This window comes from Mesoplodon bidens (genome assembly GCF_964165515.1).
Source record: "Mesoplodon bidens genome assembly, chromosome: 12".
Classification (NCBI taxonomy): Eukaryota; Metazoa; Chordata; class Mammalia; order Artiodactyla; family Ziphiidae; genus Mesoplodon; species Mesoplodon bidens.
In genome coordinates this window covers 62,325,308-62,350,600 of record NC_138168.1, presented here as the reverse complement: position 1 = coordinate 62,350,600, position 25,293 = coordinate 62,325,308, and the positions used below count along the sequence as shown (strand labels likewise).

The 25,293-nt window shown below is 39.8% G+C and overlaps 1 protein-coding gene across 26 annotated transcripts in view; it reads left to right on the top strand.

The window, feature by feature from the left end:
* The window catches only part of EPB41L2 (erythrocyte membrane protein band 4.1 like 2), a 277,512-nt gene that overhangs the window by 130,078 nt on the left and 122,141 nt on the right, over window positions 1–25,293 (top strand). For all 26 annotated transcript variants that reach the window (XM_081250611.1, XM_081250619.1, XM_081250602.1 and 23 more), the window contains 5 exons: window positions 3,490–3,594; window positions 13,856–13,898; window positions 18,226–18,301; window positions 22,349–22,567; window positions 24,157–24,244. In XM_081250611.1, the coding sequence (XP_081106737.1) occupies window positions 3,490–3,594; window positions 13,856–13,898; window positions 18,226–18,301; window positions 22,349–22,567; window positions 24,157–24,244 (531 nt within the window). The remainder of the gene's footprint in view (window positions 1–3,489; window positions 3,595–13,855; window positions 13,899–18,225; window positions 18,302–22,348; window positions 22,568–24,156; window positions 24,245–25,293) is intronic.

Below are 25,293 nucleotides of genomic sequence, written 5' to 3'. Positions count from 1 at the left end.
TGCTATTACTTTATCTTAAAAGATCATTTCCTTGTTTAAGATTCATTTCAGATGCCACAGTCTTGGTGAAGCTATGATATTTCTTTTTTTTTTTTGGGATAATTTAACTTTTTGTTTAAAAATAAATTTAGGCTTATAGAAAAGTTGCATACACCCAAAGCTGTGATATTTCTCAGATGCTGTTACTATTCCATTCTTGGTGTTCCTCCATGCACTTTGTATGTGCATCTTTCAGTACGTGCCTCATAGTATTGTTGCTTTTTTGTCTTCCCAGCCAGTCTTTGAGTTCATTGAGGGTGGAGGTGCTGAATGGAAGCTTAAGTAATACGTGTGTGTAGTTAAGATCTTATCAAGCATTTAAAATATCTATTTCCTGGAGAAGGGAAGGAGAGAATCATAGAGAGGCAGTCTGAGCATCTAGAAGATATTTTGGTGTTTGTTAGATGTGGGCTAATGAAAGACAGTTGGGAAGAGAATTCAGCTGTGATTGAGTGAGGCACTTGGTGTGGCACTTTGACATACACTCTCTTACTGGGTTAATTTGACCCTCACAGTGAGCTGTGAGAGAGCTGTGATCTCATCTTACAGTTAAGGAGACTGAGTGGTTCACCCATGGTCACACTCGTCCAGTAATAGTAAACAGCTTACACAATGTCGAATGAGGGAGGGACTGAGTCTGACTGCAGCCCCATGTGGACGCGTCCTCCCTCTGCTGCCTAGCGGTACCAACACCAGATTGCGGTGGTGAGCTTTGCGGATGTTTTAATCTTTTAGGGGAATGCTGTCCATGAGAGCATGTTTCTATTTTTGAAATGGAAACCAGTGAGAAAGTATGATTTATTAATAAAAATCGACTGTAAGCCAATGTCAGAATGTGTTTTTCTCTTTGAACTGAGGTATGTATGTATAGACATCAGTTGTTTTGACTATCCTTTTTACCCTTATTTCAAATAGCATTACAACCAAATAAAATAGCATGAATCTCCTTCGACGCTGTCACGTTTCTCCATGATTTCTATGGCTAATCAATTTCAGTAGTTAGCTTATTTGAAAGTAGTTGTCATTTAGTCAGAGGTTTCCTAGAAGTAATAAGTTTGTTTGGAAACTATATCTGATTACAGGCCAACTTCTTATATAAGCTTCCATTGAGTTCTTAGTGTCTTTCTAAATAAGAAGATAATCTCTGCTTTATAGCAGATAGAATATCTTCTGTGACTCATTTGTACCTCATTATAAATGCATAGTGTGTGATGAACAAGTAGATAGATGTGGCAAGAGCTGTACTAGTTTTCTCCCTTTGTTATCTTAGATAAGGATACTTCCTAATTACAAAGTAGGCACTGAAATTATAACTATGGTCAGTCATTATGAGCCTGAGTGGGTAAATGTCATCTCATTTAAAATAAGTATGTCACACAGAGTACACTGTAATATTGTATTTTTAGTTGATTCAACAAGCACCTATTATGCTGGGTAATCTACTCACTGGAGATTGAGGAGTGAACAATGTTGTTGAAATTAATGTCAGAGAAAGCGAAGTCTATCTTAGATTATTGATTACCTTTGAAATATTCTTTGCTGTTGTTTGCAGCCAAATCTCCTCACATCTACTCCAGGCTCTTATGAAGAAGAGATAAGGATTTTACTGCACATTTAAGAAAGTAACAACCATGATATGAGTCACCTTCTCCTCATAAAGTTAATTTAAAATACCTCCAAACTCATTCTTAATTATTTAGATTAATCATTGCATGCAGACCAGATAGTGAAATTCAGAACCTTTCGTTTTAAAAGTTCAACACAAAATTTCATGTAAGTGAAGTTAGTCATTTTTCATGTTATGAAGCTCTCCAGCTTATAATAATAAGAGCCAATATTGGTTAAACCCTTACTATGTGCCACACACTGTTCTAAGCTCTCATTATGTATTATAACTCACTGAGTACTTACCACATCCTGTGTGGTATAGTCCGTTGTCCCCATTTCACAGATGTACAAATTAAGGCAAATAGCAGTTAAGTGTCTTGTCCCTGGTCACATAGATTATAAATAATGGAAAGGTATTTAAAACTTTGGTATTTGGAATCCAGAGCCCAGTACTCTTATTTACTACAGTATTATTTGCATGTACTTAAACATGTGGACACATAAACACATATCTGTTTTACATGTACTTAGTCATTTTTTGAATCTGTAGTGATGTGGATAGCACATTTCTTGAAATGTTGAAATAATGTAATCTGTGTGGCATTCTCCCTTTTCCCTCTACTATTTAATGTAATTCTACCTTTTAATAAAAAATGTTACTATAAAATGTTTGATAATAAAAGTTGCAGATTCTCCTTCGCAGGTCCTTCAGGTATGGATTTCTTACCTGTGGTTTAACAAGAGGAGGAAGAAAAGGTTAGGGGAGAGAAACACACTCTTGAATTGAGTTTCTGTGAAGACTTTATCTTTTGAAACCCCTTATCAGAGTTGTCCTGATTTGAAATTGAAATGTCTTTTATATCTTGTTCCATTTTTAAAGATGTTTGTATGGGAAACATTCATTTTCACACACTGGATGAACTAACTAGTAGACATTTTGATAGTATGAGGGCATTCATCTTGAAGATGAACAAGTCTGCTGGCTTGTTCCTTTCTCACTCTCAGTCCAAGGGTTGCTTATATCCACGCAGGGCAGGGAGGCGTGTGTCTAACCTGACTTTGCGGTTGGGGGTTCCCAGGGCCGTTCATCTTAGTTGGAGTCACCACTTTATGTTTTGCCATTGATTAAATAATGAGCTTTTCTTCTATGGCTGTCACAGGCTTTTCTATCTCTGTTGATAGCAGCTTCTTCAATTAAAAAAAAAAAACACAACAAAGCAAGGCAAAAATAGGTTAAATCCTTAGAGACAGCTGATTTACTGTCTCAGTTCCTCTCCCTTATATTTTTAAGATTTGTTCTAAAGAGTGAATCATTCTTGAGAAAGAGTGTAGCTTGTATTGAAAAACATAATTTCTACTCTACAAATATCTTGGAACCAAAATCAAACCTAAGTGCTGATGGGATGAATCGTGTTAGGATACATTGAGAAATGGAGCTAAATGATTTTCCTGGGGAGAGTATACCTTGTAGACGTGACATGAGCCATCTTGAGGAACTGAGCGAGGCAGCTTGGACATATTTTTGAACTATTTGATAAATGAATAAATGAACTCTTAGCATTTTACTTTTTTTAGTTTTTGAAGTATGGACATGGAGTAACAGTAAAGCATAGAGGCTGATCGTGCTTCCGTTTTAGAATTTATGCTTTATGTGTGTGTTGGGGGAGTCTAAAGTGAAAAAGTTATGAATCACTTTTTGGTATTGTTATAAAAGAGGATTGGAATATAAATATTTCATATTAATTTATGCTAAATAATTTTATCTGATATGATGCCCTTGGTTTACAGTACTCATGGACTCATTAGTGCTTGAAAAGTAAAGATATTGTTCTTTTTCCTCAGAAACGTGCTAAGGGACAAGTGTTATTTGACAGAGTGTGTGAACATCTCAATCTCTTGGAGAAGGACTACTTTGGACTTGTGTTTCAGGAGAACTCTGAGCAGAAAGTAAGTGAAGTTATTTTAAGTTTGTTTATATCATCTTAGAAAAATACTGTGGGTAACCTGTGTAAAATTTAGCTTTCAAATAACTTATTTTATGTTTTTACTATGACATATTTTATGTTCATGGGAGAAATTTGGAAAGATTGAAAACTTGTGTTTTCATGTATAACTTTTTGCTGTTGTGTGTTTGTATGCTTTTCTACTTATATCGTAAGCAGACAGAATGGAATATCTTATACTACATTAATTGTTAGAAACTGAAAGAACTGGTTTTAAAATTTTTATGTTGAATGTTTAGCTCTCGAATTCCCCTGTATTCTAGGAATTAAGCTTGTCTGAAAAGCAGGGAAGGAGGTATATTAGAAGAAATGTCAAGGGAACCCATTTTTACTTGTCTGGAGAGAGTGTTTGCCTTGCTGAACAGATTAGTGGTTGTGTGGGGTGAAGGTGTTCCTTGCCCTGTGGTGTGGGTTATTGGGGGCAAAAAGAAAAGCAGAGCCCCGCCTGACTCAGGTGGTAGATTTGACCAGCCAGGACCCTGTGGAGATCTGCCTGGCACCGGGAGTGTGTTGAGATTGTTTCTGCTCCAGGAATTTCCCCAGTTAATACTAAGCAGGATCATCAGAGTGCTCTAATGCTTGATGCCAATTCCAGGGACCTTCAGGGCTTCTCCGTTTCATAAACATATTAAAAAGAGAGAAATATTTACCAGTTCTGGCAATTAACCAGACTTAACCTCTAGCCTTGTGTCTTAGTCAGTTTGGGCTTTTGTAATAAAGTACCATAGACTGAGTGGCTTATAAACAAGAGACATGTGTTTCTCATAGTTGGGGAGCCTAGGAAGGTCAAAATCAAGGTGCCAGCCAATTCAGTGTCTGGTGAGGGCCCCCTTCCTGGCTCGTGGACAGGGCCTTCTCATGGTGTCCTCACATGGTGGAAGGAGGGTTACACCCTAAAGTGAAGCCCTTTTAAGTCTGTTAGATGGTGGCTGTGGGCAGACTCACTGTGATCGTTCTGTCTGAGGATGCACAGGGCACTTGGTCACAGTGCACTTTCCAGCACCTAACATTCACATCACAGTCAGTTGGTAAGATGGGTATAGGCTGTAAATTTTATTTACCCGCATGCCATCATTATGTGTATTTATACGTCCTGGTAATGAAATATAGGGTACTAAGAGTGATAATTATATATAAATTAAATTTTCTCAACTTACTTAGTTTGAAATCTTTGATACCTAATTTGTGGTTTAATTCTACATTTAAACTAAAGACAATTAAATTGCATGCCTGCCTGCTGAATAGTGTGTGAGCATTCTCATTAGAACTCTGTTTAGAGTACTTTTCTTAGAAGTAATAACATATTAGACATTCGACTAAATAAACTAGGTGCTCTTTTTAGACTTTAAATTATAAGGTAGTCTTGATAATGTTTCCAACCATGTGCCCTTCTCTTGGCCCTCAGAGCTGCAAAAGAGAAAGTGATGGAAATTTGACTGTCATTACCCACTTTTTCTGAGATTATATTTTGGTACATTCACAGGGGCATTTAATCTTTTTAAAAAAGGAAGACCATCTAATATGTTCTGGAATATGTAGAATAACATGTTCTGTTAGTAGAAATAGGATATGCTATATTAAGACATACGGTATTTCTGGAACAGTAGATTTGCGTGAGAAAGAGTGGTGCTTAGATAGAAGGATTCACTATTTTTTATTTTGCTGATTCTTATGTGTCTAATCTGTATCTTTCACCTGAATCTCAGACTCATACACTTCACTGCCTACTGGACACTACACTCAGTTGTCTTAAAGCAAACACGTCATCTTCCTCTTAAACTTCATTTGTTCCCTGAAGAGTGAGGAGAGGTTCCTTCTACTTTTTATACCTCTTTTCATTGCTTATCAGTCAGCGAGTTCTGTCTTTTCTACCTGCTAACATCCCTCTTCTGGTTCTCTTTGTCCACAGTTCTTGCTTCGGTTTAGGCTCTTGTCATCTCTTGCTTTGACTATTTTATTAGCCTCCTAACTGGTCTAACTGTCCAGTCTTAGGCCTCTGTGATCATTCTTCACCTTGCTGCTGGATCAAACTCTCGAAGGCATATCCCATCTTGGCACTCATTGGCTTCAAACCATTTAATGGATACAATTTAACCCTCTTAGTGTGAATTACAATCTTGGTCATGTGACTTGCGTCTACTTCTTTACCTCCATTTCTCAGTGACCTCTCACATACAGTCCATATTGAACTCACTCCAAATTTCTCTCCTAAGGGGAGCTTTGCCAGTCCGTACTATATCTGCTTGAACATACTATCCCTTACATTTGGAATATCCTTCTCATTTTTTTGGTATCTGAATGTCTACACTTCCTTAAGATCCAACTTAGGTATCCTACTCGATGAGATTTTCCTTGACTCTTTTCCATCACCATCCCTCCTGCCCGCAACTCAAGGACTGAGTTGACAGTTAAGTCATGTAGACTTTTAGCACAAACCTTATTTGTTTGTCAGTCTTTCTTCCCATTGCTCTAGGGACTTCTTGAGGGTAGAGGCCTTACCTTTCATCTGTGTAACATCTGTATATCTAGACATTATCAGATACTTTAAAAATACTACCTGTGTGCCATCTCACACCCATTAAGATGGCCACTATAAAAAAACAAAACAGAAACCCCAGAAAATAAAAAATGTTGCCGAGGATGTGAAAACATTGGAATCCCTATGCACTGGTGATGGGAAGGAAGTATGGTGCAGCTATTAGGAAAACAGTATAGAGGTTACTTAAAAAATTATAAATAGAATTACCAAGTGATCTAGCAATCTTACTTCTGGGTATATATCCAAAAGAATTGAAAGCAGGATCTTGAAGAGACATTTGCACACCTGTGTTCCTTGCAGCATTACTCACAATAGCCAAGAGATAGAAGCAACCCAGATGTTTCTTGATGGATGAATTGGATAAACGAAACGTGGCATATACAAGGTGTGGTGAATGGAACGTTATTGAGCCTTAAAGAAGGAAATCTTGTTCATCCTATAACATGGATGAACCTAGAGAATATTATATTGAGTGAAGTTAGTCACAAAAAGACAAGTACTGTATGAGTCCCTTATATGAGGTATCCCTAGTCAAACCCATGGAAACAAAGTAAAATGGTGGTTGCCTGGGAGTGGGGGGAGGAGAAAATGGGAAGTTGTTGTTCAATAGGTATAGAGTTTGTTTTGCAAGGTGAAGAAGTTCTAGAATCTGTTGCACAACAATGTGATATAGTTAGCGCTACTGAACTGTACACTAACAATTGGTTAAGAGGGTAAATTTTTATGTTACGTGTTTTTTACCACAATTAAAAAAAATACTACCTGTGTGCAAACCAGTGTACTTCTGCAACTCTAGCAGTAAATAATTAAGACACAGACCCTGCCTTCATGGATGTCCCCACTTAGTCCTAGTTGAGAAGACAGAGTGAAAAAACCTGAATTACACAGTTACTGAATTTTGATTACTGTTCTACAGGAAAGATTCAGGTTACTAACGGGAAAGACTTCTTAGGAGAGCATGATGCTTAAGGAGAGATCTGAAGTGTGAGTGGGCTTTGGGCGAAGGGGCATGGGAAGCACACACACAGGGCCCTGGGCAGGAATAGCTGACCGCTTGCTAAATAGAAAGACATCTGCTGTGGTTAATGGGGGGAGACTGGATATTGATAAGGGGTCAGATTATGCAGGGCTATCTAGGCTATATGTCTATATTTCAAGGCTTGGGAGATCTCCTTTATCCTAAGAAAAATGGTTAGTCATTGATAGGCTGACACAGTGATGTAAGACAACCAGTCTTGCCTTTAAAAAGGTCTGAGAGAGGGAATATGAGCAGGTCTGCTCACCCAAAGCACAAAAGTGTAGCCTCAGTTGAGGTTGTGGTAGTGAAAGTAGACGAGCCAATGATTTAGGAGAGATGTGGATTGCTGTTGACCGTCCGGCTGAGATTGGAGATCATAAAACTGTGATGGCAGCAGAATACATTGGTGTGTGCTTCTCTAATTGCTCTCTGCACCCTGGGTATAACAGTGGAGAAATGGGGTATTAAAGGGGAGTTGGCTATGTTCACGGTGGTTATGGTTAGAGGGCAAAAGATTGAGAAAACTGGAGATCCTGATGCACAGGTTATCAAGCTGATTATTCATAGGATCACAGGAACATAACTGAAGCTGAAATGGGCTGATAGGCTGGGAGAAAATGGCTGAGACCAAGGGATGAAAGTCCAAAGAAGTCGACGGGCAGGGAGAGTGAGAATAACTGGCTAGAAGACTTAGGAGAGGAAATGATTGCATCTGAGAATGAAACAGTGACATCTAATGAGGTGGAGAACTCTGTGTGGTGACACGACTGAGTGTTCAGCTATGAAAAGGGATGGCTGAGGTCAAGGAGAGGCTAAGGTCATTAGGACAGAGACCATTAAGATAAGGTTAAGTTTGGAGGGGTTCTCCAGAAGGTTCTCATTGACAAAAAAGCTAATACTAAACAGGGAGCTCATAATTCCTTATTTTACTCTGTAGTTTCTCTTACAAAATTCGAGATGAAAATGCTCACAAAATTAGGCACACACTTTGTTATCTAGGCTTTAACTATAGAACAGTGGGAGAATAAACAGCAGTGTCCTTTCTGAAATACTTTTCAGGAAATCAGTGCTCACATGTGATTGGGAATATATTTAATCATTCATATATAATCTGATTTGCCTTTGTAACTTTTGTGTTGTATATATTTTGTTTTGTTCCTTCTTGCTTATGTGGACAAAATCCAGTCCTCAAGATGTCTGGGCTAAAGAACTCTTATTTTTCAAATTTAGATTTGTATCGTGTCCTTTTTTTTTCCATAGAAAATTATTACTATTGCACCAACTCAGCTCATGCGATTTCAACAATAGGATACTATAGGAAATAGGAATTTAAACTGTTTTTTAAAATGCTGAATATTATCTGTATTTATGGACGTTTTCAGTCCCTGATCATTTCAACATATTATAATGTAAAGCCATGGTTATTTGTATGAAAATTTTCCTTGGAAAGGAATATCTCATCTTATTTTAGTGTAGTGCTGTGTCTCTCATGGTTGGAAGCCTTCCACTTTACTCTTGAGTATGAAAATCTATCATTATTAGTGTTAGAACTTTTTAATGTCTGTAGAAAACTCATGCAAACTTTACTATGGAAAATTTCGTTAGAAATATGTGAAATCAAGCAGCCTGTTATTCTTTTATACACAGAATTCCCAGTCCATATAGTTCTTGTATTCATGTCTAAATGGAACCATCATTAAGGATTTTGGACTATCTTTAAAGGGAAAATATTGTCTTGAATTTTTGATGTTAACAGAGTTTGGCATCTAGCCCGGGATTTTAGTGTCATTTTGCTTCAAGTCATATTGAAAGGGGAGCTTGTTTGAAGCGTAGTTGATATCCACAGCTAACTTTGTGAAAATTGATTAACGCATTTCTCTGATGGCCAGACCATTTCCTCCCCCAGAAACTAGAACTAAAAACTCTCGTATTAAACTGTTTGTCACATATAAACTATTCTTTAATAAAATTCTATATTCAGTCCAGTTACACCTTATAATACCGCAGACAGGTGTTGGGATCATGTTCTCCCAGATGCATAGTGAATGTTTCACTGTAACAGAGGGCCTGTAAGGTTTCTGCTAACACCAACGTGATGGCAGTGTTCTTAGACTTAATTTAGACAGAGGTATAATAAAGGGGATCTGCTTCAGTGCTATAAATTCTTTTTTTGTTTGTTGTTTTTTTTTTTGCGGTACACGGGCCTCTCACTGTTGTGGCCTCTCCCGTTGCGGAGCACAGGCTCTGGACGCGCAGGCTCAGCGGCCATGGCTCACGGACCCAGCCACTCCGCGGCATGTGGAATCTTCCCGGACCGGGGCACGAACCCGTGTCCCTTGCATCAGCAGGCGGACTCTCAACCACTGCGCCACCAGGGAAGCCCCAGTGCTGTAAATTCTTAAAGGAAAATGCAGATTTTAGACAAAATTATTCTTTACTTTTAACATTTGCTAATAGGGTGTGTGTTGGATTAAGTTTAATTTCTCTCACCTGGCAAAATTGACAAGCACCAATTTTGAAGGCATGGCTAGGCATTTTAAAAACTTCTAACTTGGGTTTCTGCTTCTCAGAACAGTGTTTGAAATGTATGATTATAAAAAACAGGCCTATAAAGGAAGCCAATAAATAACATTCTCAACATATTCATTTAAAAACTTGGGATAAATTCATCACCAATATCTAATCCCTACTGTGATTTCAAAATATTGATTAGTATAAATGATATTTTAAGATCTGCAACTACTCTAATGTGCTGTGGGAATAGTTTTGATTCCTATGAGTGACAAAGCTAAAGGCACTGCTGATATTAGCCAGGTTTTTTTTTTGTTTTTCCCCCTACATTCATAATTAATAGTAATGCTAACTTTCAGCTAAAAGTTAATGAAGATAAAGATGTGACATTTTTTCCCCCCACCTGATTCACAGACTCTTTGATTTCATGTTCTAAGGTGATTTATTAACACTGACATTCTAGGACCACATTTTAATTTTAATTTACTTTTGTTGGAAGCCTGTGATAGGATTCTCTAAGGAGAAGGGGTCTGATTTTTAATCTCATCTGGCCCATGACTACAGTGAGTGTAGTTTTTGAATCCAGAGTCTGATTTATTAACTTTTTGTGGGTAGAAGTAGTCACATAAATATTAACTTCCTTATATATGTAATATATCTCCTTTGGAAATAAAAAATTATGTGAAGAAGGGATATATATACTGAAAGGTGATAGAACAATTTAATTTTATCATTGCCCGAAAACGTCTACTATTAAAGGCACTAGATAAAGTCCACTGCATGTGTACTTACTCTTCACGAAGCATTTGAATGAATGTTTGAAGAGAACAACCCCATGGGGTAGATGATATGATCTTCATCTTGAGATTGAGGAAACCGAGGCTTAAAGAAGACAAGGAATGAGCCCAAGGTCACAGAGTCAGTGGAAAGCCAGAATTTGACTCCATGTAGTTCTGATTCCAAAGTCTATGTATGTGGCAGCCAAATCTTTAAAAAATGGGAATGGTGCGCTCTAAGCTGTCATGGTGTGTGTGAGTGTGTGCACTTTTGTCATTCTCTGTTGGCTTTTTCCATCTTTTTGCGTCTGCTTGATCCACCCAGCACTCCTCAAGTGTCAGAACCAAGAAATTCATTTTTATTATTTATCTGTTAAAAAGAGTTTTATGTCCACTATTTACTTACAATTGATAATGCAGATAATAGACTGATATTTCTTTTAAAAGTCATGTTAGGCATTTTTGGTTTCTTTACTTAGGAATTTATGACCCTAGGCAATAAAATTGTATCCCACTCATGATCTAAGTGCTCATTGGAGCTAATTATTCTAATAAAAATAAACCTAAGACAAATAATATAACCTGTGGTCTTTTAAATTGATCACAGCATGGGAAGGGAGGAGACAAGCAGTGGGCCACCAGCCAACAGGTATTAATTTAGTACTTACACTGGTTGCCTAGAACTGCCAAGTCCTGTGAAGGACGCAGGGAATAATGGTCTATCTTGGCCTTGCAAAGACCTCCTTACTCCTGGGTGGGAATGGAGTTCACAGTGTGGAAGTGGGTGTGGTTAACAAATGGGTACCAAAGGGCAAACCAGGTCGGTGGATGCAACAAATCCTCTCTGCTGCCGCTGTTTGAGCTGTTTGATCGTATCAGGTAAACTCTGCCCGCTCTGTGTTTGGATGGGCTCTGAAATAAAGAGAATAAGCCTCTTTGGTCATAATATTGTGCCTGGCAATGTTGTGGAAAGTGGCCCGAGAATGACAGCGAGTCTGAATGTGGTTGGCTGGTGCACAGAAACTTCTTACTCATACTCCTGGGTCTGCAGAGCCAGATTGACTCTCTGCATGCTGTGCAGAAACTGTCAGGTGACTTGTACGAGGCTTTGGTGCTTCATGTGAGAATGGACAGTGCCGGGTGGCTGGGACACAGGGTTACTTCTTGGGGTTACAGAAGATGATGCTGCTTCCACCCTCTTCCTCCGAGAACAGAGAGGTCTTTTTTTGTTGTTGTTGTTGCTGTTCTGTGAGAGACATCTATACCAAAACACACAGTGAAACTGGGGATTTGGAAGGGGTGTGTCTAGGCCTTTAATAAGACCAGTAGTTTCCGCTCGCCTCTCTTCTTTCTTCTGTGCTTATGTTCTGCGGGATTTTTTTCCTTTTCAGTTTGGCACGAGTTGTGTCTGCTTCAGTTTTTCTTGCTGTGGTTGTTACATCCTTGGACGAAATACCAAAACACTTTTGACTCTCCTTCCCTCTCCCCCAGCCACTCCCCTGTCTGGGCCAGAGGCTGAATGGTGTGTTTTTCTCATTCTTGTGCCTCATGATAGCCCGCCATTTGGGAGCCAGCTGTTGCGTGGACAGCTGCTGCAGGGCCCGGAAGCTGAATGCCAGGCTCTCTTCTCGGGGGAGAATTAGAGCTGCTCCTTGACACAGCACTGGAGGTACCGTGAGAGGGTCCCATTGGCCCTTCATATCAGTGGGCCATGCAGCTGGGCCGCCAGTGCTATGAAACTTAGACCAAGCTCTGGGAACTCTTTGTTGAGAGGGTTGAATATAAGCAGTGTTAGAACAGAGCCATGCACACCTTGGATCCTTGCTGCCCCGAGTATAAGCCCTGAATGGTATAGTAAGACCCGTGGGGGTCTGTGCAGCTTTGCTTTCAAAGCATCCTGTTGTTACTACTTCTTAATAGTGTGTAAGTTAATGTTCCGTTGTACCCATTCAACATATCGTTAAGATAGTAGGTTATAATTTTCTATGTAGCAGTAAACATTTTAATTGTTTGCTTTATGTATCTGAATAAAATTCTGTTTAAATACAGATGTTATAATACATGATTTGGGATGCTTTTAGAATGAACGAAACTTATTTATTCTAAAGCCAATTATTTGAGTCAGTTTAATATATCTCAAAAATGTAATTGTTCTATTAGTGAAGATAAAGTGAACTTTAATAATGACTTGAGGATAATGTAGGAGAAGTATAAAAAATAAACATATATATAGTATATACATAAACACACACACATAAGCAAATTTTTTTTATTGGATACATCTTTTGCCTGTAGCTTTAAAAAAACAAATATTTAATGTCCTTAGAGGGTTTGAACCTAGTAGTTCAAATTTGGTCTTTTTTGCTTTAAGATATTATAGTGGTTTCCTAGAATCTTTTTTTTTTTTTAATTTTATTTATTTATTTATTTATTTTTGGCTGTGTTGGTTCCTCGTTTCTGCGCGAGGGCTTTCTCCAGTTGCGGCGAGCGAGGGCTACTCCTCATCACGGTGCACTGGCCTCCCACTGTCGCGGCCTCTCCTGTTGCGGAGCACAGGCTCCAGACGCGCAGGCTCAGTAGTTGTTGCTCACGGGCCCAGTTGCTCCACGGCATGTGGGATCCTCCCAGACCAGAGCTCGAACCCGTGTCCCCTGCACCGGCAGGCAGATTCTCAACCACTGCGCCACCAGGGAAGCCCTAGAATCTTTTTTAACTTTCTCAAAGGGTGGAAATAAAGGAAAAGTGAAAGGGAGCCCCTTAGGATTGTGACTTTCAACTTGGAATGAAGTTTTAAAAGGATGTTTAAATCTTACAGGAAGGAAAATACTGGCTCCAATCTGACAGTACTTCTCCATGGCCTTGTACAGTTGCAGGCAGAAACAAAGTTTAAGGAGGAATTGGCTTTAGGAGTTGAGATAATTGTGTTTGATTGGGGTATGTGTACTTGTAACCAATAGTTTCCAATTCACATTTTATCCATGAATAAGAGCAGTTATTGTCCTTGACTGAGCTCTCATTTCAGCGTCCACAGGGGCTGTTTGCTGGCAGTACTACTATAGAATAAAGACTAGATGTAGATGTATTACGTCTCGTCATTTGGGTAGATGTTTGATTTCACATCCAAGAAAATAAGGCCCAAGAGACCCACCTTAAAGTGTTTTAATATCTTATTTATAACACACACACAAACACGCATTCAAAAACAAACCAGTACTGAGCCCAGTGGAATGCTAGTAGCTGTTTGCGTAGGACTTTGTTAAAATGTTTACACTTAAGTAAGTATGTGAACTGTAAACTGTTCCATTTTGGACTCTGGACTACTTCTTATGGGTTAATTAACCTTTTTTTTCACCCCCTGCAGAACTGGCTAGATCCCGCAAAAGAAATGAAGAGACAGCTGCGAAGTGAGTATTAAATCATCATACTTTGAAGTTATCAAGTTAATCTTGACATCTGTGTTTTTCTGTCTTTACTAAAATTCACAGGAATGTAAACTAGACTAAGATAGTGATAGAGTGATCAGCTCTGTTTTGCATTCATATCATGAAGGAAGTTGAAACTCAACAATATTTCTGTAGAATCATGACTGTTTATTTTGGTCATGGCTTAGGGACTCCTGGTCAAGAGGTTGTAGACTCCTCTTCTTAAATATTCCCTCGCGGTGTCTACCACTGTGAAGCAGCGCCTGATCTTTATCTCTGGAGGAAAGTATGAGAAGCTGCTTTTCTGTCACTTTCCCTTTTTATATGCAATGTACCCAAGAGAGCCCTACTACTCTTGCTTTGTTTACTTGATTTTGGCTGCGTGTCCAATTAGTTGAATTAGTAAGCGTGCCTCTGGCTCCAGAGGCATATGGATACACTGCTTCTGGATGTCCTGGAGTGAGGGTTTGAGGAGTGAAGGCCATGCAAAATGATCCTTCGAGTCCTCTGGGGTGTTTGCCTTCTCTCCTCCTTGGGCCACTTCTTGTGCTCTGAGTCTGGGTTTGTTCTTAGTTCTGTTTGTCCCTTTCTTCCATTTCCCCATTTGTTCTTACTGTCATCTCCCTAAGTGACTTATGTGTCCCACTCTATCTAACCAGCTGCAGTTCCCTCCTGTGGCTGGTTTTGTGATATCTGCATCACGAGTCTTTATCACCTCAGAACAATCTCTGATAGGGGATCTGGCTACTTAATATACTTCAGGGTCTGTGAATGACTTAAGCAGGAAAAGGAGGGAGCCACAAACAGCTGGACTGTTCAGACAAGAGAACAAAATTCTTACCAGCCCTTTGGACGGTGGGCCCCAGAGCTGTCCAGGGAGAAGCCATTTCCCTGACTGCCAGCCAGCAGGATGCTCTTTGCACTGTTGGTTTCATTTCCCTACTTCTTTAGTATTCCCAACTTATTTATTCCCAACGTCAAAACACTGGAACACATCTATGCTTTTCCCTCCGGTTCCTTTCTGTCTACCTTCCATCTCATTTTCAGTTCTCCACATTTGTTTTCTTTATTTCTTTTTCTTTCTCTCTCAAATTAGTAATGAGTTTGGGAGTTTTCCCATCATTTCTTTCCTCCTCTACTCTCCTTTTTTTTTTTTTTCTTTACTGAGTGTATACCTTATTTTTCCTATTTCCTCTCCTTGTAGATTCATCTTTCTTTTCATTTTTCAAATATCTTTGATTAGAGTGACCTTCCTGATTTGCCCAGGACTGTGAGGGCCTGAGGGGTTTCTCAGAATGTGGGACTTTTAGTGCTAACTGGGGTGGTTGGTCACCCTATCTTTTGACTTTGACGGTTATCCCTGGCTTTCCATCCTTCCCTCCCTCCCTCCCCCACCCCTCTGCCATGCATTTATTAGCTTGGTGTTTCATCCATTCATGTTTGCTTCATAATAGAAAAGGGGGAAAGTAAAGAAAAGGAGTAACTAGACAGAGATACATTATGCTTACATTATGGAAGAAACTGTACCAGAAAGCTTCGGAACTTTTTCTAGTCCCTTCTGCGGTTGTTAAAACTCTGCAAAGTGCGTGAATTCAAAAAGGTATGGATGCTTGGTTCTTCCACTTTCTCTGAAACCCTACTTGCCAAGTGACCCAAACCATGGACGGAACAGGAAAACCTCTGAAACATGATTGATGTTCCATTGAATTTGTTTCCTATAGTTTCGCTTTGGCTTCTGTTGGATTATGTTTGTGTGCTACTCACTTCAGAGTCATGGAGCTGTCCTAACTTTTGGAAGGCAAGACTCTTCTTGCTGATTATGAATCACGGTCTTATGTTTTGATTAATTGTGAAGGTTTTTTTTTTAGAGTTATTTCAGGACTTTTGCCCTTGTGGTTTGGCAAGAGGAATAACAGTAACACAGGATTTGGCATTTTCAAACTATTGGAACTAGTTCCCTAATGGAATCCTGTACCGTCCTAATCATGAAAGTAGGCTGAGGAAATGAAGTTTTAGCTGTTGCATTTTACCTCTTTCGGCTTGTGTTAAAATGGATGAAAGAACTGTTTGTTCTCTCTTAGCCCAACCTCTGCTGTGATTTATTGTCATTCAGTTAACAGAGGTAAACAATCTTTTTTGAGTTACTTTTGACAACTGACAGCCTATCCGTTTCTGTGTAAAAGTTGCCTAAAAATCTTTATTTTCTCAAATGTACACAAATAAGACTATATAGATATATAAGGCTATATATCTTAGGCTTGCCTGTATTAATATATAAACAATCCATAGCTAGATAGACTGTTTATATAACTAGGTAAAAATGATAATAATCCATAACTAAATAAAAAATTTAGCATTATTGGTACAACTTTATCAACTTTAGAATTGGAAATAGAACCTGAAATATGTGTTCTATTAGAAACTTATCCCTGTCGTCATATCCAGGTAAGCATGTGCTGGTGTTAATACCTAGGAAACAAATAAATAAAGATCCATTAAGAAATGATATGATAATCCTGTGATGACTTTGCTTAATTATGGGTTAGTAAATTACCTTGAAGAAGTACATATGCATCACAGCCAACCTGGTGCTACTGGCCAAGAAATGGCATGTCTCTTAATACTCAAGAAAGTTCTATAGCTTTTTAATGATGTTTTAAATGTATAGAGGGAACTTAAATCTGTTTATTAAATTTGGCAGGTTTGTGTTATTAGTAGAATAATGATGTACTGAGCCAAAATCCAGCAAGAGTTCTGTGTATTCACAGTAGCTATTCAATAACTCTTCATTGACTTCTGAGTAGGAGAAAAGTTAGCGTGTCTATGGTGAGAAAAGAATAAAATAACCCACTGAACAAGAGAATGGGATTCAAGAAATTTTTCTTCAAGTCCCTAAATGAAAGCAACTGTGAGGCTTTCAAATATGTGTGAAATGAAACCCCCCCCCCACACACACACAGTTTTTATGTTTTTATTTGGAAATAGCATGAACTTTGAGTATAACTCTGAATTCAGACCTTTGGAATTATTTTGATCCCTTTACGAAAATAATACCTGCCCTGTCCCCAGAGTTGAGTGTGTTTTTTTTGTTGTTGTTGTTGGTTTGTTTTTAAAGCCATCCGAAGCATGATGAATCAAACATAAGTTAAATGGTAATGTATAAATAGTAGTGTTTTAACTTTTGTTAAGTCATTATGGCATGGTTGTTTACTGTATTCACAAATATTCTTAAGCCTACTTTATAAAACCTGGGAAATATTTTTATTGTCTTTAAGTATTGTTACGTTTTATCACTCTCTCCCTTCCAATAGCCCATTAATCATTTCTTGAATAGTTATAGTGATCATTTGATCGTTACTCCTCTTCCCCCAACAATATAGAAATCCTAAATTTCTTTTTTTTTAAAATAAATTTATTTTATTTATTTTATTTTTGGCTGTGTTGGGTCTTTGTTGCTGAGCGCGGGCTTTTCTCTAGTTGTGGCGGGCAGCGGCTACTCTTCGTTGCGGTGCACGGGCTTCTCATTGCTGTGGCTTCTCGTTGCGGAGCATGGGCTCTAGGCACGCGGGCTTCAGTAGTTGTGGCACAGGCTCAGTAGTTGTGGCACACGGGCTTAGTTGCTCCACGGCTTGTGGGATCTTCCCGGACCAGGGCTCAAACCCGTGTCCCCTGCATTGGCAGGCAGATTCTTAACCACTGCACCACCAGGGAAGCCCTCTTTTTTTTCTTTTAAAGTGTGGAGAATATTTGGCATCTAGAGATCCTGTGGTTAAAACAAATCTTATCTCAGAACTGTTACATGAAGTTTATATTAAAATTTTTGCATACTAGATCACCATATAAAACACTTGTTGACATACCAGTAAATGTTTATAAAAAAGTGAACCTATTATTCTTTGATGATGGGTTATTTATGGAATTGATTTTTACTTTATTTTTCTCTTCATTTTTGTTTTGTAAATGATATCTTCTTTAAATTAAAAAAATTCTCTAAATTGATTTGTAGCAGGACTGATCTATACTATTTGAACATTGACCTTTAAATTTTATGAGTATACAGGGGACACGGGTTCGTGCCCCTATCCCGGAAGATCCCACATGCCGCGCAGCGGCTGGGCCCGCGAGCCATGGCCGCGGAGCCTGTGTGTCCGGAGCCTGTGCTCCGCAACGGGAGAGGCCACAGCAGTGAGAGGCCCGCGTACAGCAAAAAAAAAAAAAAAAAAAAAAAAAAAAAAAAAAAAAAAATTTTATGAGTATAAATGGTGATTGTGTTGGTTGCATAAATAATCATGATCTTTAATAATTACAGATCTTCCTTGGCTGTTCAGCTTTAATGTGAAGTTTTATCCTCCTGATCCTTCTCAGTTGACTGAAGATATCACCAGGTACTTTACATTTATACTAAAAATGATTCTTTTTTATTTTATTTTATTTTTTTTTGCGGTACACGGGCCTGTCACTGTTGTGGCCTCTCCCGTGCAGAGCACAGGCTCTGGACGCGCAGGCTCAGTGGCCATGGCTCACGGGCCCAGCCGCTCCACGGCACATGGGATCCTCCCGGACCGGGGCACGAACCCGCATCCCCTGCATCAGCAGGCAGACTCTCAACCACTGCGCCACCAGGGGAGCCCCTAAAAATGATTCTTTACTTACAGCTCTCATTTATTTCATTGCCCTGGGGGGGAATGGTGGTAATTTTAGGATTAAAACCAAAACATTTTTTCTTAAGCTGAGTTTTAGAAGTTTCCTTGGAAGTGGATATTCCAAAATAGTTTGAAATGTTTCTGGTTTCAGAAATTTTATTCACTTTTCTTTAACTTCCCATTTATATTCAAGTACTGGAATATTTTTTTTAAATTGCAGCAGGGACTTCCCTGGTGGTCCAGTGATAAGACTCCACGCTCCCAATGCAGGGGGCCCGGGTTCTGTCCCTGGTCAGGGAACTAGATCCCGCATGCCACAACTAAGACCTGGCGCAGCCAAATAAATAAATATAAAAAAAAATTGCAGCAACTTTGTTTCCTGTGTTATACTTTCAAAAATCACTGGTATTTATTAATATTTCAGATTTTCATACTAAGATAGTTTTTATCGTGTAACCCATGTGTGCCAGTGTGCTAATCTCAGCTTACAAACGTTATATAAAGGTAGAAAAATGAAAAACTTTCTAAAAGTTAATTTTTGGAAGTCTCTTGAACTGTAATTTTTACACACACACACACACACACACACACACACACACACACACACACACACACACACACACACACACACACACACACACACACACACACACACACACACACACACACACACACACACACACACACACACACACACACACACACACACACACACCTGCTCCCCAGGATACAAAACTAATAAGGTAGGCTTTCGTATGTAAGAGGCAGTAGCCATTTCTTTTCCATCTCCTCTCAGATTATCTGGACAATACAGACACATGCTTAAATTGCAAATAAAAGTTTCAGTTTAGGAGCAAGAGAGCATTTACTGATTTTGAGAGTGACTAAGTGTTTGAATGGGAACAAGGAACATTTAGAGTCCACGAGTACCTTGATATCGTAGCCCTATTAAGCTGGGTATCAACGATTGGAATTCTTAGCTTTGGTAAGAGTGGGTCTATAGAGTGATTTGTATATATTTTAAAAAGATTATTCACCTGGCCAAGGAAAACTGCATTCTGTATATATACTCTTGGAAAATTAGAGGGTGTTAGCTGAAGACTCTGTTTTTGATTCCAGTGGTTCCTGTGTCCTTGACATTTTCTGCTAGGCCAGTTTTGTCATCAGATGTGAAGTTGGGTAGATATTTAAGCAAGTGCGTGATATCCATGTGAACTAGGAATAATGGAGATTTTTTTCCAAGATTCGATAAATGACAGACCTTTTTTCCCCCCCTTTACTGGTTATTGCTGAATAAGGATTTACTGATACTAATTAAGTTTTTATTGAATTAGCTTCAGCTAGTAAATAATAAATAGCAGCTTTTGTAACTACGCAGTGAGCTGCTTAGTGCATGAAACTTGACAGGTTGCCGTGCGTAGGATACGCACGTAGGCCTCACTGCGGGAGGGCCTTTGAACAGTGCACATAACTGGGACTTTGTGACCCAGCGCCCTCTTTGTACATACATTCCTCCTTGCAGTGATTCATTGGGGATGATAATCCTTTGGTGATTGCAACTTTATAACATCGGTAAAGTGCTTTGGTTTTCTTTTTGAGGGACCTTGAACAGTCTCCCTACGTGTTTGGGGAAGAATGAAATAGCAGTCTAGTGAGCTAACTAAAAGCCTGAGACCAGCCTGTAGCTTTGCAGCCTAAATATTACGATTGAAATCTTCACTATGACTTGAGTGAACATCTAGAAGGTGGGATAGGCTTTTGAGGAGGGCAAGAACACAGTTCAGAATTATGCCTGAAGAATGATCTGTCCTGCCGTATGAAGGAGATGGACTTGGGCAACTCAGGAGGCTGTTGCGGCTTTTGTTTGAAGTTTTCGGGCCTTAGCCGTAGGCTTTAAAAACAGAAGAAAGGATCAGTGTGAAAAGTAGATATACTAATATAAGGAGGAGCAACAAGATTTTAGTATAGATGGAATCTTTGTGTTCAGGTCTTAACAGTGCTGTAAGATGTGGAGAACTAGTGATATTGTTGATTAGACCTAGAGAATTTGAGGATAACGTGGAATCGTAGTTTACAATTTAGTTTGCTGAAATAAAGCCGTGATGCTCATGTTGTTCTAGGGGTCAAGGAAACACATAATTCTCCTTGGAAAGAGAGCTACTGCAGTGCTTAAAAATACTCAGACTGTAGTGATAGTGAGATGAGTTTCATTCTTAGAAACTTATGGAGCACTCGTCATGTGGCAAGTACTTTGCTAATAACTGTGGGCTTATGATGATGATAAACAGAATCCCTGCCCTGCCTGACAGGAGATTTGGGTGGTAATACAGGTGTAACTGGGGGATGGCTGATGCCGTGTTCTGGGACATGCTCTCTGACACAACAGCAAGAGCCCTGTGTCCCTTTGAACATGGCGGGGGTAGAAGCAAAAGGAGGGCGGAGCCATGACACCCCCGCCAGGCAAAAGCATCCACAGGAAGAAGCCACCAGCCAATAGGAATGGCAGTCTCTTCAAGAATGAGGGAGGGCGCTGCCATTTTCTTGGGAGGAGTCAGTGGTAACCTTAGCAAGTGGTTCAATTCAAGACTAGAAATTAGGTTTTCAAATGTTAACAAAAGGAGTTGATGGGGGACCCCCCCAACCCTCATAAAATATAAGTAACATGTTTTTGCATGTTAGTAAAAGCCAGAATCTTTTATAACTGTGTAATAATCCACTTGGAACACTGAATGATTGTTATTATAACTAATAATAACATTATGATTATGGCTACTAGTTATTGATTGCCAGGTACCATGCAATGTTTTTATTTATATTATCTAATTTTTTATCCTCATCTTTAAAGGGAAATAGAGTTCTTCCCATTTTACAGGTGGGAAGTTAGACTTAGGCAAGTAAATTTATTAGCTTATTCAAGGTCACATGGTCAGCTCTGCCAGGCTCTGAAGCCCATGATTTTTCTACTGTAAAAACTGAATTAGTTGCCTCTTTAGATGGGGTAAATGGGCAAGTAAGGGCTTCCAAGTAGAGACTGACTTATGATTGTTGTTAAAGGGTCTCGGGAAAAGAAATTAGTATGAAAAGCGTAGAGAGGATAAAGGGTGGGTGACCTTAGCTTTTCATGTAAATCCTGAAGAACTGTAGCTATTTCTTAAATTTTATTAGTCTTTATAACTTTCGAAGAGCACGCTAATTTTTTTTTTTTTTTTTTTTTTTTTTTTTTTTTTTTTTTTTTTTCTTTTTGCGGTATGCGGGCCTCTCACTCTTGTGGCCTCTCCCGTTGCGGAGCACAGGCTCCGGATGCGCAGGCCCAGCGGCCATGGCTCACGGGCCCAGCCGCTCCGCGGCATATGGGATCCTCCCAGACGGGGGCACGAACCCGTATCCCCTGCATCGGCAGGCGGACTCTCAACCACTGCGCCACCAGGGAGGCCCGAGCACGCTAATTTTGATTACAGTTTTAAATCCAAGGAGACTAAGTGATTAGAATTTCACCTGCAGTCACAAAACTCTTTTTTTTGTAATAGTAAAAATACACTGTTGCCTGAATAGCAATTCAGAATTTCCACTCTATTACTTTGCCCTCTAGATGCATTTTTTATAAATAAGTCACAAGTTTAGGAGTCCATGGAGGAAGGTGGGCTTCTTATTACAAAACACTTTTTTTGTTCTGCATTTGAAGAGTGCCTGTATTATATGTTTGTTTCAGAGGACTATCAGAACCATATTTATGAGCGCTACAATCTTAACTAACTGTTCTCCCACGCTTTTGTCCCCTGTTCCTCACAGATACTTCTTGTGCCTTCAGCTCCGGGAGGACATTGCCTCAGGCCGCCTGCCCTGCTCTTTTGTGACGCATGCCCTCCTGGGATCGTACACACTGCAGGCTGAACTTGGGGACTATGACCCAGAAGAGCATGGCAGTCATGACCTCAGCGACTTCCAGTTTGCCCCTACACAGACGAAGGAACTGGAAGAGAAAGTGGCAGAGCTGCATAAGACCCACAGGTCTGTAGACTTGCTTACTGGAGAGAGTGACTGTGGTGGGTTTAAGTGGCTTCTCTTATAGCATTTGCTGGACATTTGAGCATAGTTGATGGGATTATTCATTAGCCCTTGTGGAGCTTCACCTAGTGTTAGTCAAGATAACTTGGAGTCATTGAGACAGCCTTCCATTGTCTTTATGACTGTAATATGAGGAACTGTGCTCATGAGACTAAATGTTTTCATTTATTAAAAAAATTTCCTGGGCTTCCCTGGTGGCGCAGTGGTTGAGAGTCCGCCTGCTGATGCAGGGGACACGGGTTCGTGCCCTGGTCCAGGAAGATCCCACATGCCGTGGAGCGGCTGGGCCCATGAGCCATGGCCGCTGAGCCTGCGCGTTCGGAGCCTGTGCTCCGCAACGGGAGAGGCCACAACAGTGAGAGGCCTGCGTACCGCAAAAAAAAAAAAAATTACTTTTCCCTATGATATCTCCTGTGCCCTATTCCCAGTCCTCTCCCTTCATATACACACGTGCACACACATACACATACACACACCTGAAACAAACATACCCACGTACTTGTTTGGCATTGATCATACATTTCTTCTGCCTTTTAATTATTTTTATTATTTGATAAGAAAGCCAGGGAGATAATGAGGCATCAGGATTTGAGTCAGAAATGTGAGTGTAATGGGTGTTAAGGGTAGTAAATCTACAGGTGGTTTCTCTATCCACAGAAGATGACTTTTGGTTTAGCTGAGGGTTATTAATTACTGAAATACCATGTTACACTTTGAGAACTTTTATATCTGTGAAAACAAATGGTTCTCTTAAGCATGAGTTTTTAAAACTCCCAGCTACGAAATTCTCACTTGTCCCATATGGCAAAATTGAAGTTTTCAAAAATTTTGACTGAAATAATTTGAAAGGAACTTCCGGAGAGTAGAGGTTTTTAAACAGACTACCTTCGCTGACTTTTCTTTAAAAAAAAATGCAGTATTTGACTTTAAATATTTTCTTATTAACTTCATTCCAAGTCTGTTCAGTAGACATGTATTATATAATTTGAAATTGAAATATCAGGTGCTGAAATGCCATGGGGAATATGAAAATTAATGGGACCCTGCTTTCTAGGAGCTTAAGATTTGTTTAGTTGGGACATGTCAGGTGTAACATCAAGCACAAGTACTTCTCATCTTTAGTATCGTCAGTCGTAGTGAAATAAAATTAAGAAGAGAATTTGTCTATTTCAGAAAGATGAAATGACTTTCTATTTTTTTATTCTTTTATTTTTAAAGTTAATTTATGTTGTACCCACTATTGCTGGGGCTTTCTCCGTAGTGGAAAAAAACGAAAGCAACTTTCTAAGATAAAAAGGGTAAGGGTGGAGGGACACATCCTTGCAATGAGTAGGTTCATGTTGGAGGATCTTAAGAGAAAAATGCTGGAGGTTTAGAGTTGAGCCTTCTTCCCTGATTCCTCCTTGTCTGCACATTTAGCTGGGCTACTCCCTCCACCCCAAACTCTCCAAGCTCATGCACCCCTTTCTCTAGTTTGGTTACATTTGCTTTGCATCCACCAGTAAGATAATTCTGTTTCTTTTGATTCTTAGGGGTTTATCTCCAGCACAAGCTGATTCTCAGTTCTTAGAAAATGCCAAGAGGCTTTCCATGTATGGAGTCGACCTGCATCATGCCAAGGTACTGTGTGTGGAACGGAGAGGGGGCCTCTTTCCAGTCTGTTGACTGAAGTTTCGAGAGGGCTCCAGTTGTAGACTATAGCCTAGTTCACTTGCAGAAAAGGATCCTCACCCTCACCCAAGGGACTCTGTTTCTTTGGGGTTTCTAATTGGGGGGTTTATGGTTGTGGGGAGGGATCATTGATTCTCCCTCTTACTCTTTCTTCTTTTCCCAGTCTTTTACGTTGATACCCTTTCATATATACTTACGGTAAGACTCACCTTATCAGCCTTCTTCACCCCTCGTCCTACCTTTATCCTGTCCCAGCTTTTGCTCTCGCAAGTGCTGCCTCTGTCCCAGCCCCGTCTCCCACCTGTGTCCTGGGAGAGCAGAGCAGCTCTTAGCCACCATGAAAGGGCAAGGCAGCATGGCTATGACCACTTTCCGAAAAACTGCCGGTGAAGGAGCCCTGGAGTTGGGCTTTTCCCTACAGGCCTGTTGCACTTCTTGTAGGATAAACTAGGCTGGCCCAGGCTCCAGGCAATTAGACCTTCTGTCGCATGTGAGCAGTGGGAAAAGAATGGAATCATGGGGGTAGCTGATAGGAGAGGCAGGGTTTGGTGAGGAAGATGCCAGTAACAAACATCACCTACTTCATGGTCCTAGTTTGGACGATCAGGTAGTAGGGAGAGTCGGGGCGGGAGCAGTAGGTGGGGAGTACAAGAGACAAGATGAAAGATGCATTTGGTTTTGAAAACTATGTCCCGAGTCGGCTCAACATGCACAGGGAACCTATTGTTGCCTGCTTTTAAAGGACCCGTCAGTCCCTTGGTGAAGTTTAGGAAGCCCAGGTTATATGATTTGAGAAATCCCTGGGAAAGCCTATCACCCAAAGGTATCTTCCTTCCCTTGGCCTCAGATGACTAATCCTTGCTTTTGTGTTAATAGTGCTTCATAGCTGCAAAGCACTCCTTTTTCCTCCGTGCCTTCCTTTATTCTTTAAATATTTTTCCTTATTACAAAAGTAATACATCTTCATCCTAGAAAATAGAGGTGAACAGAAAAATATA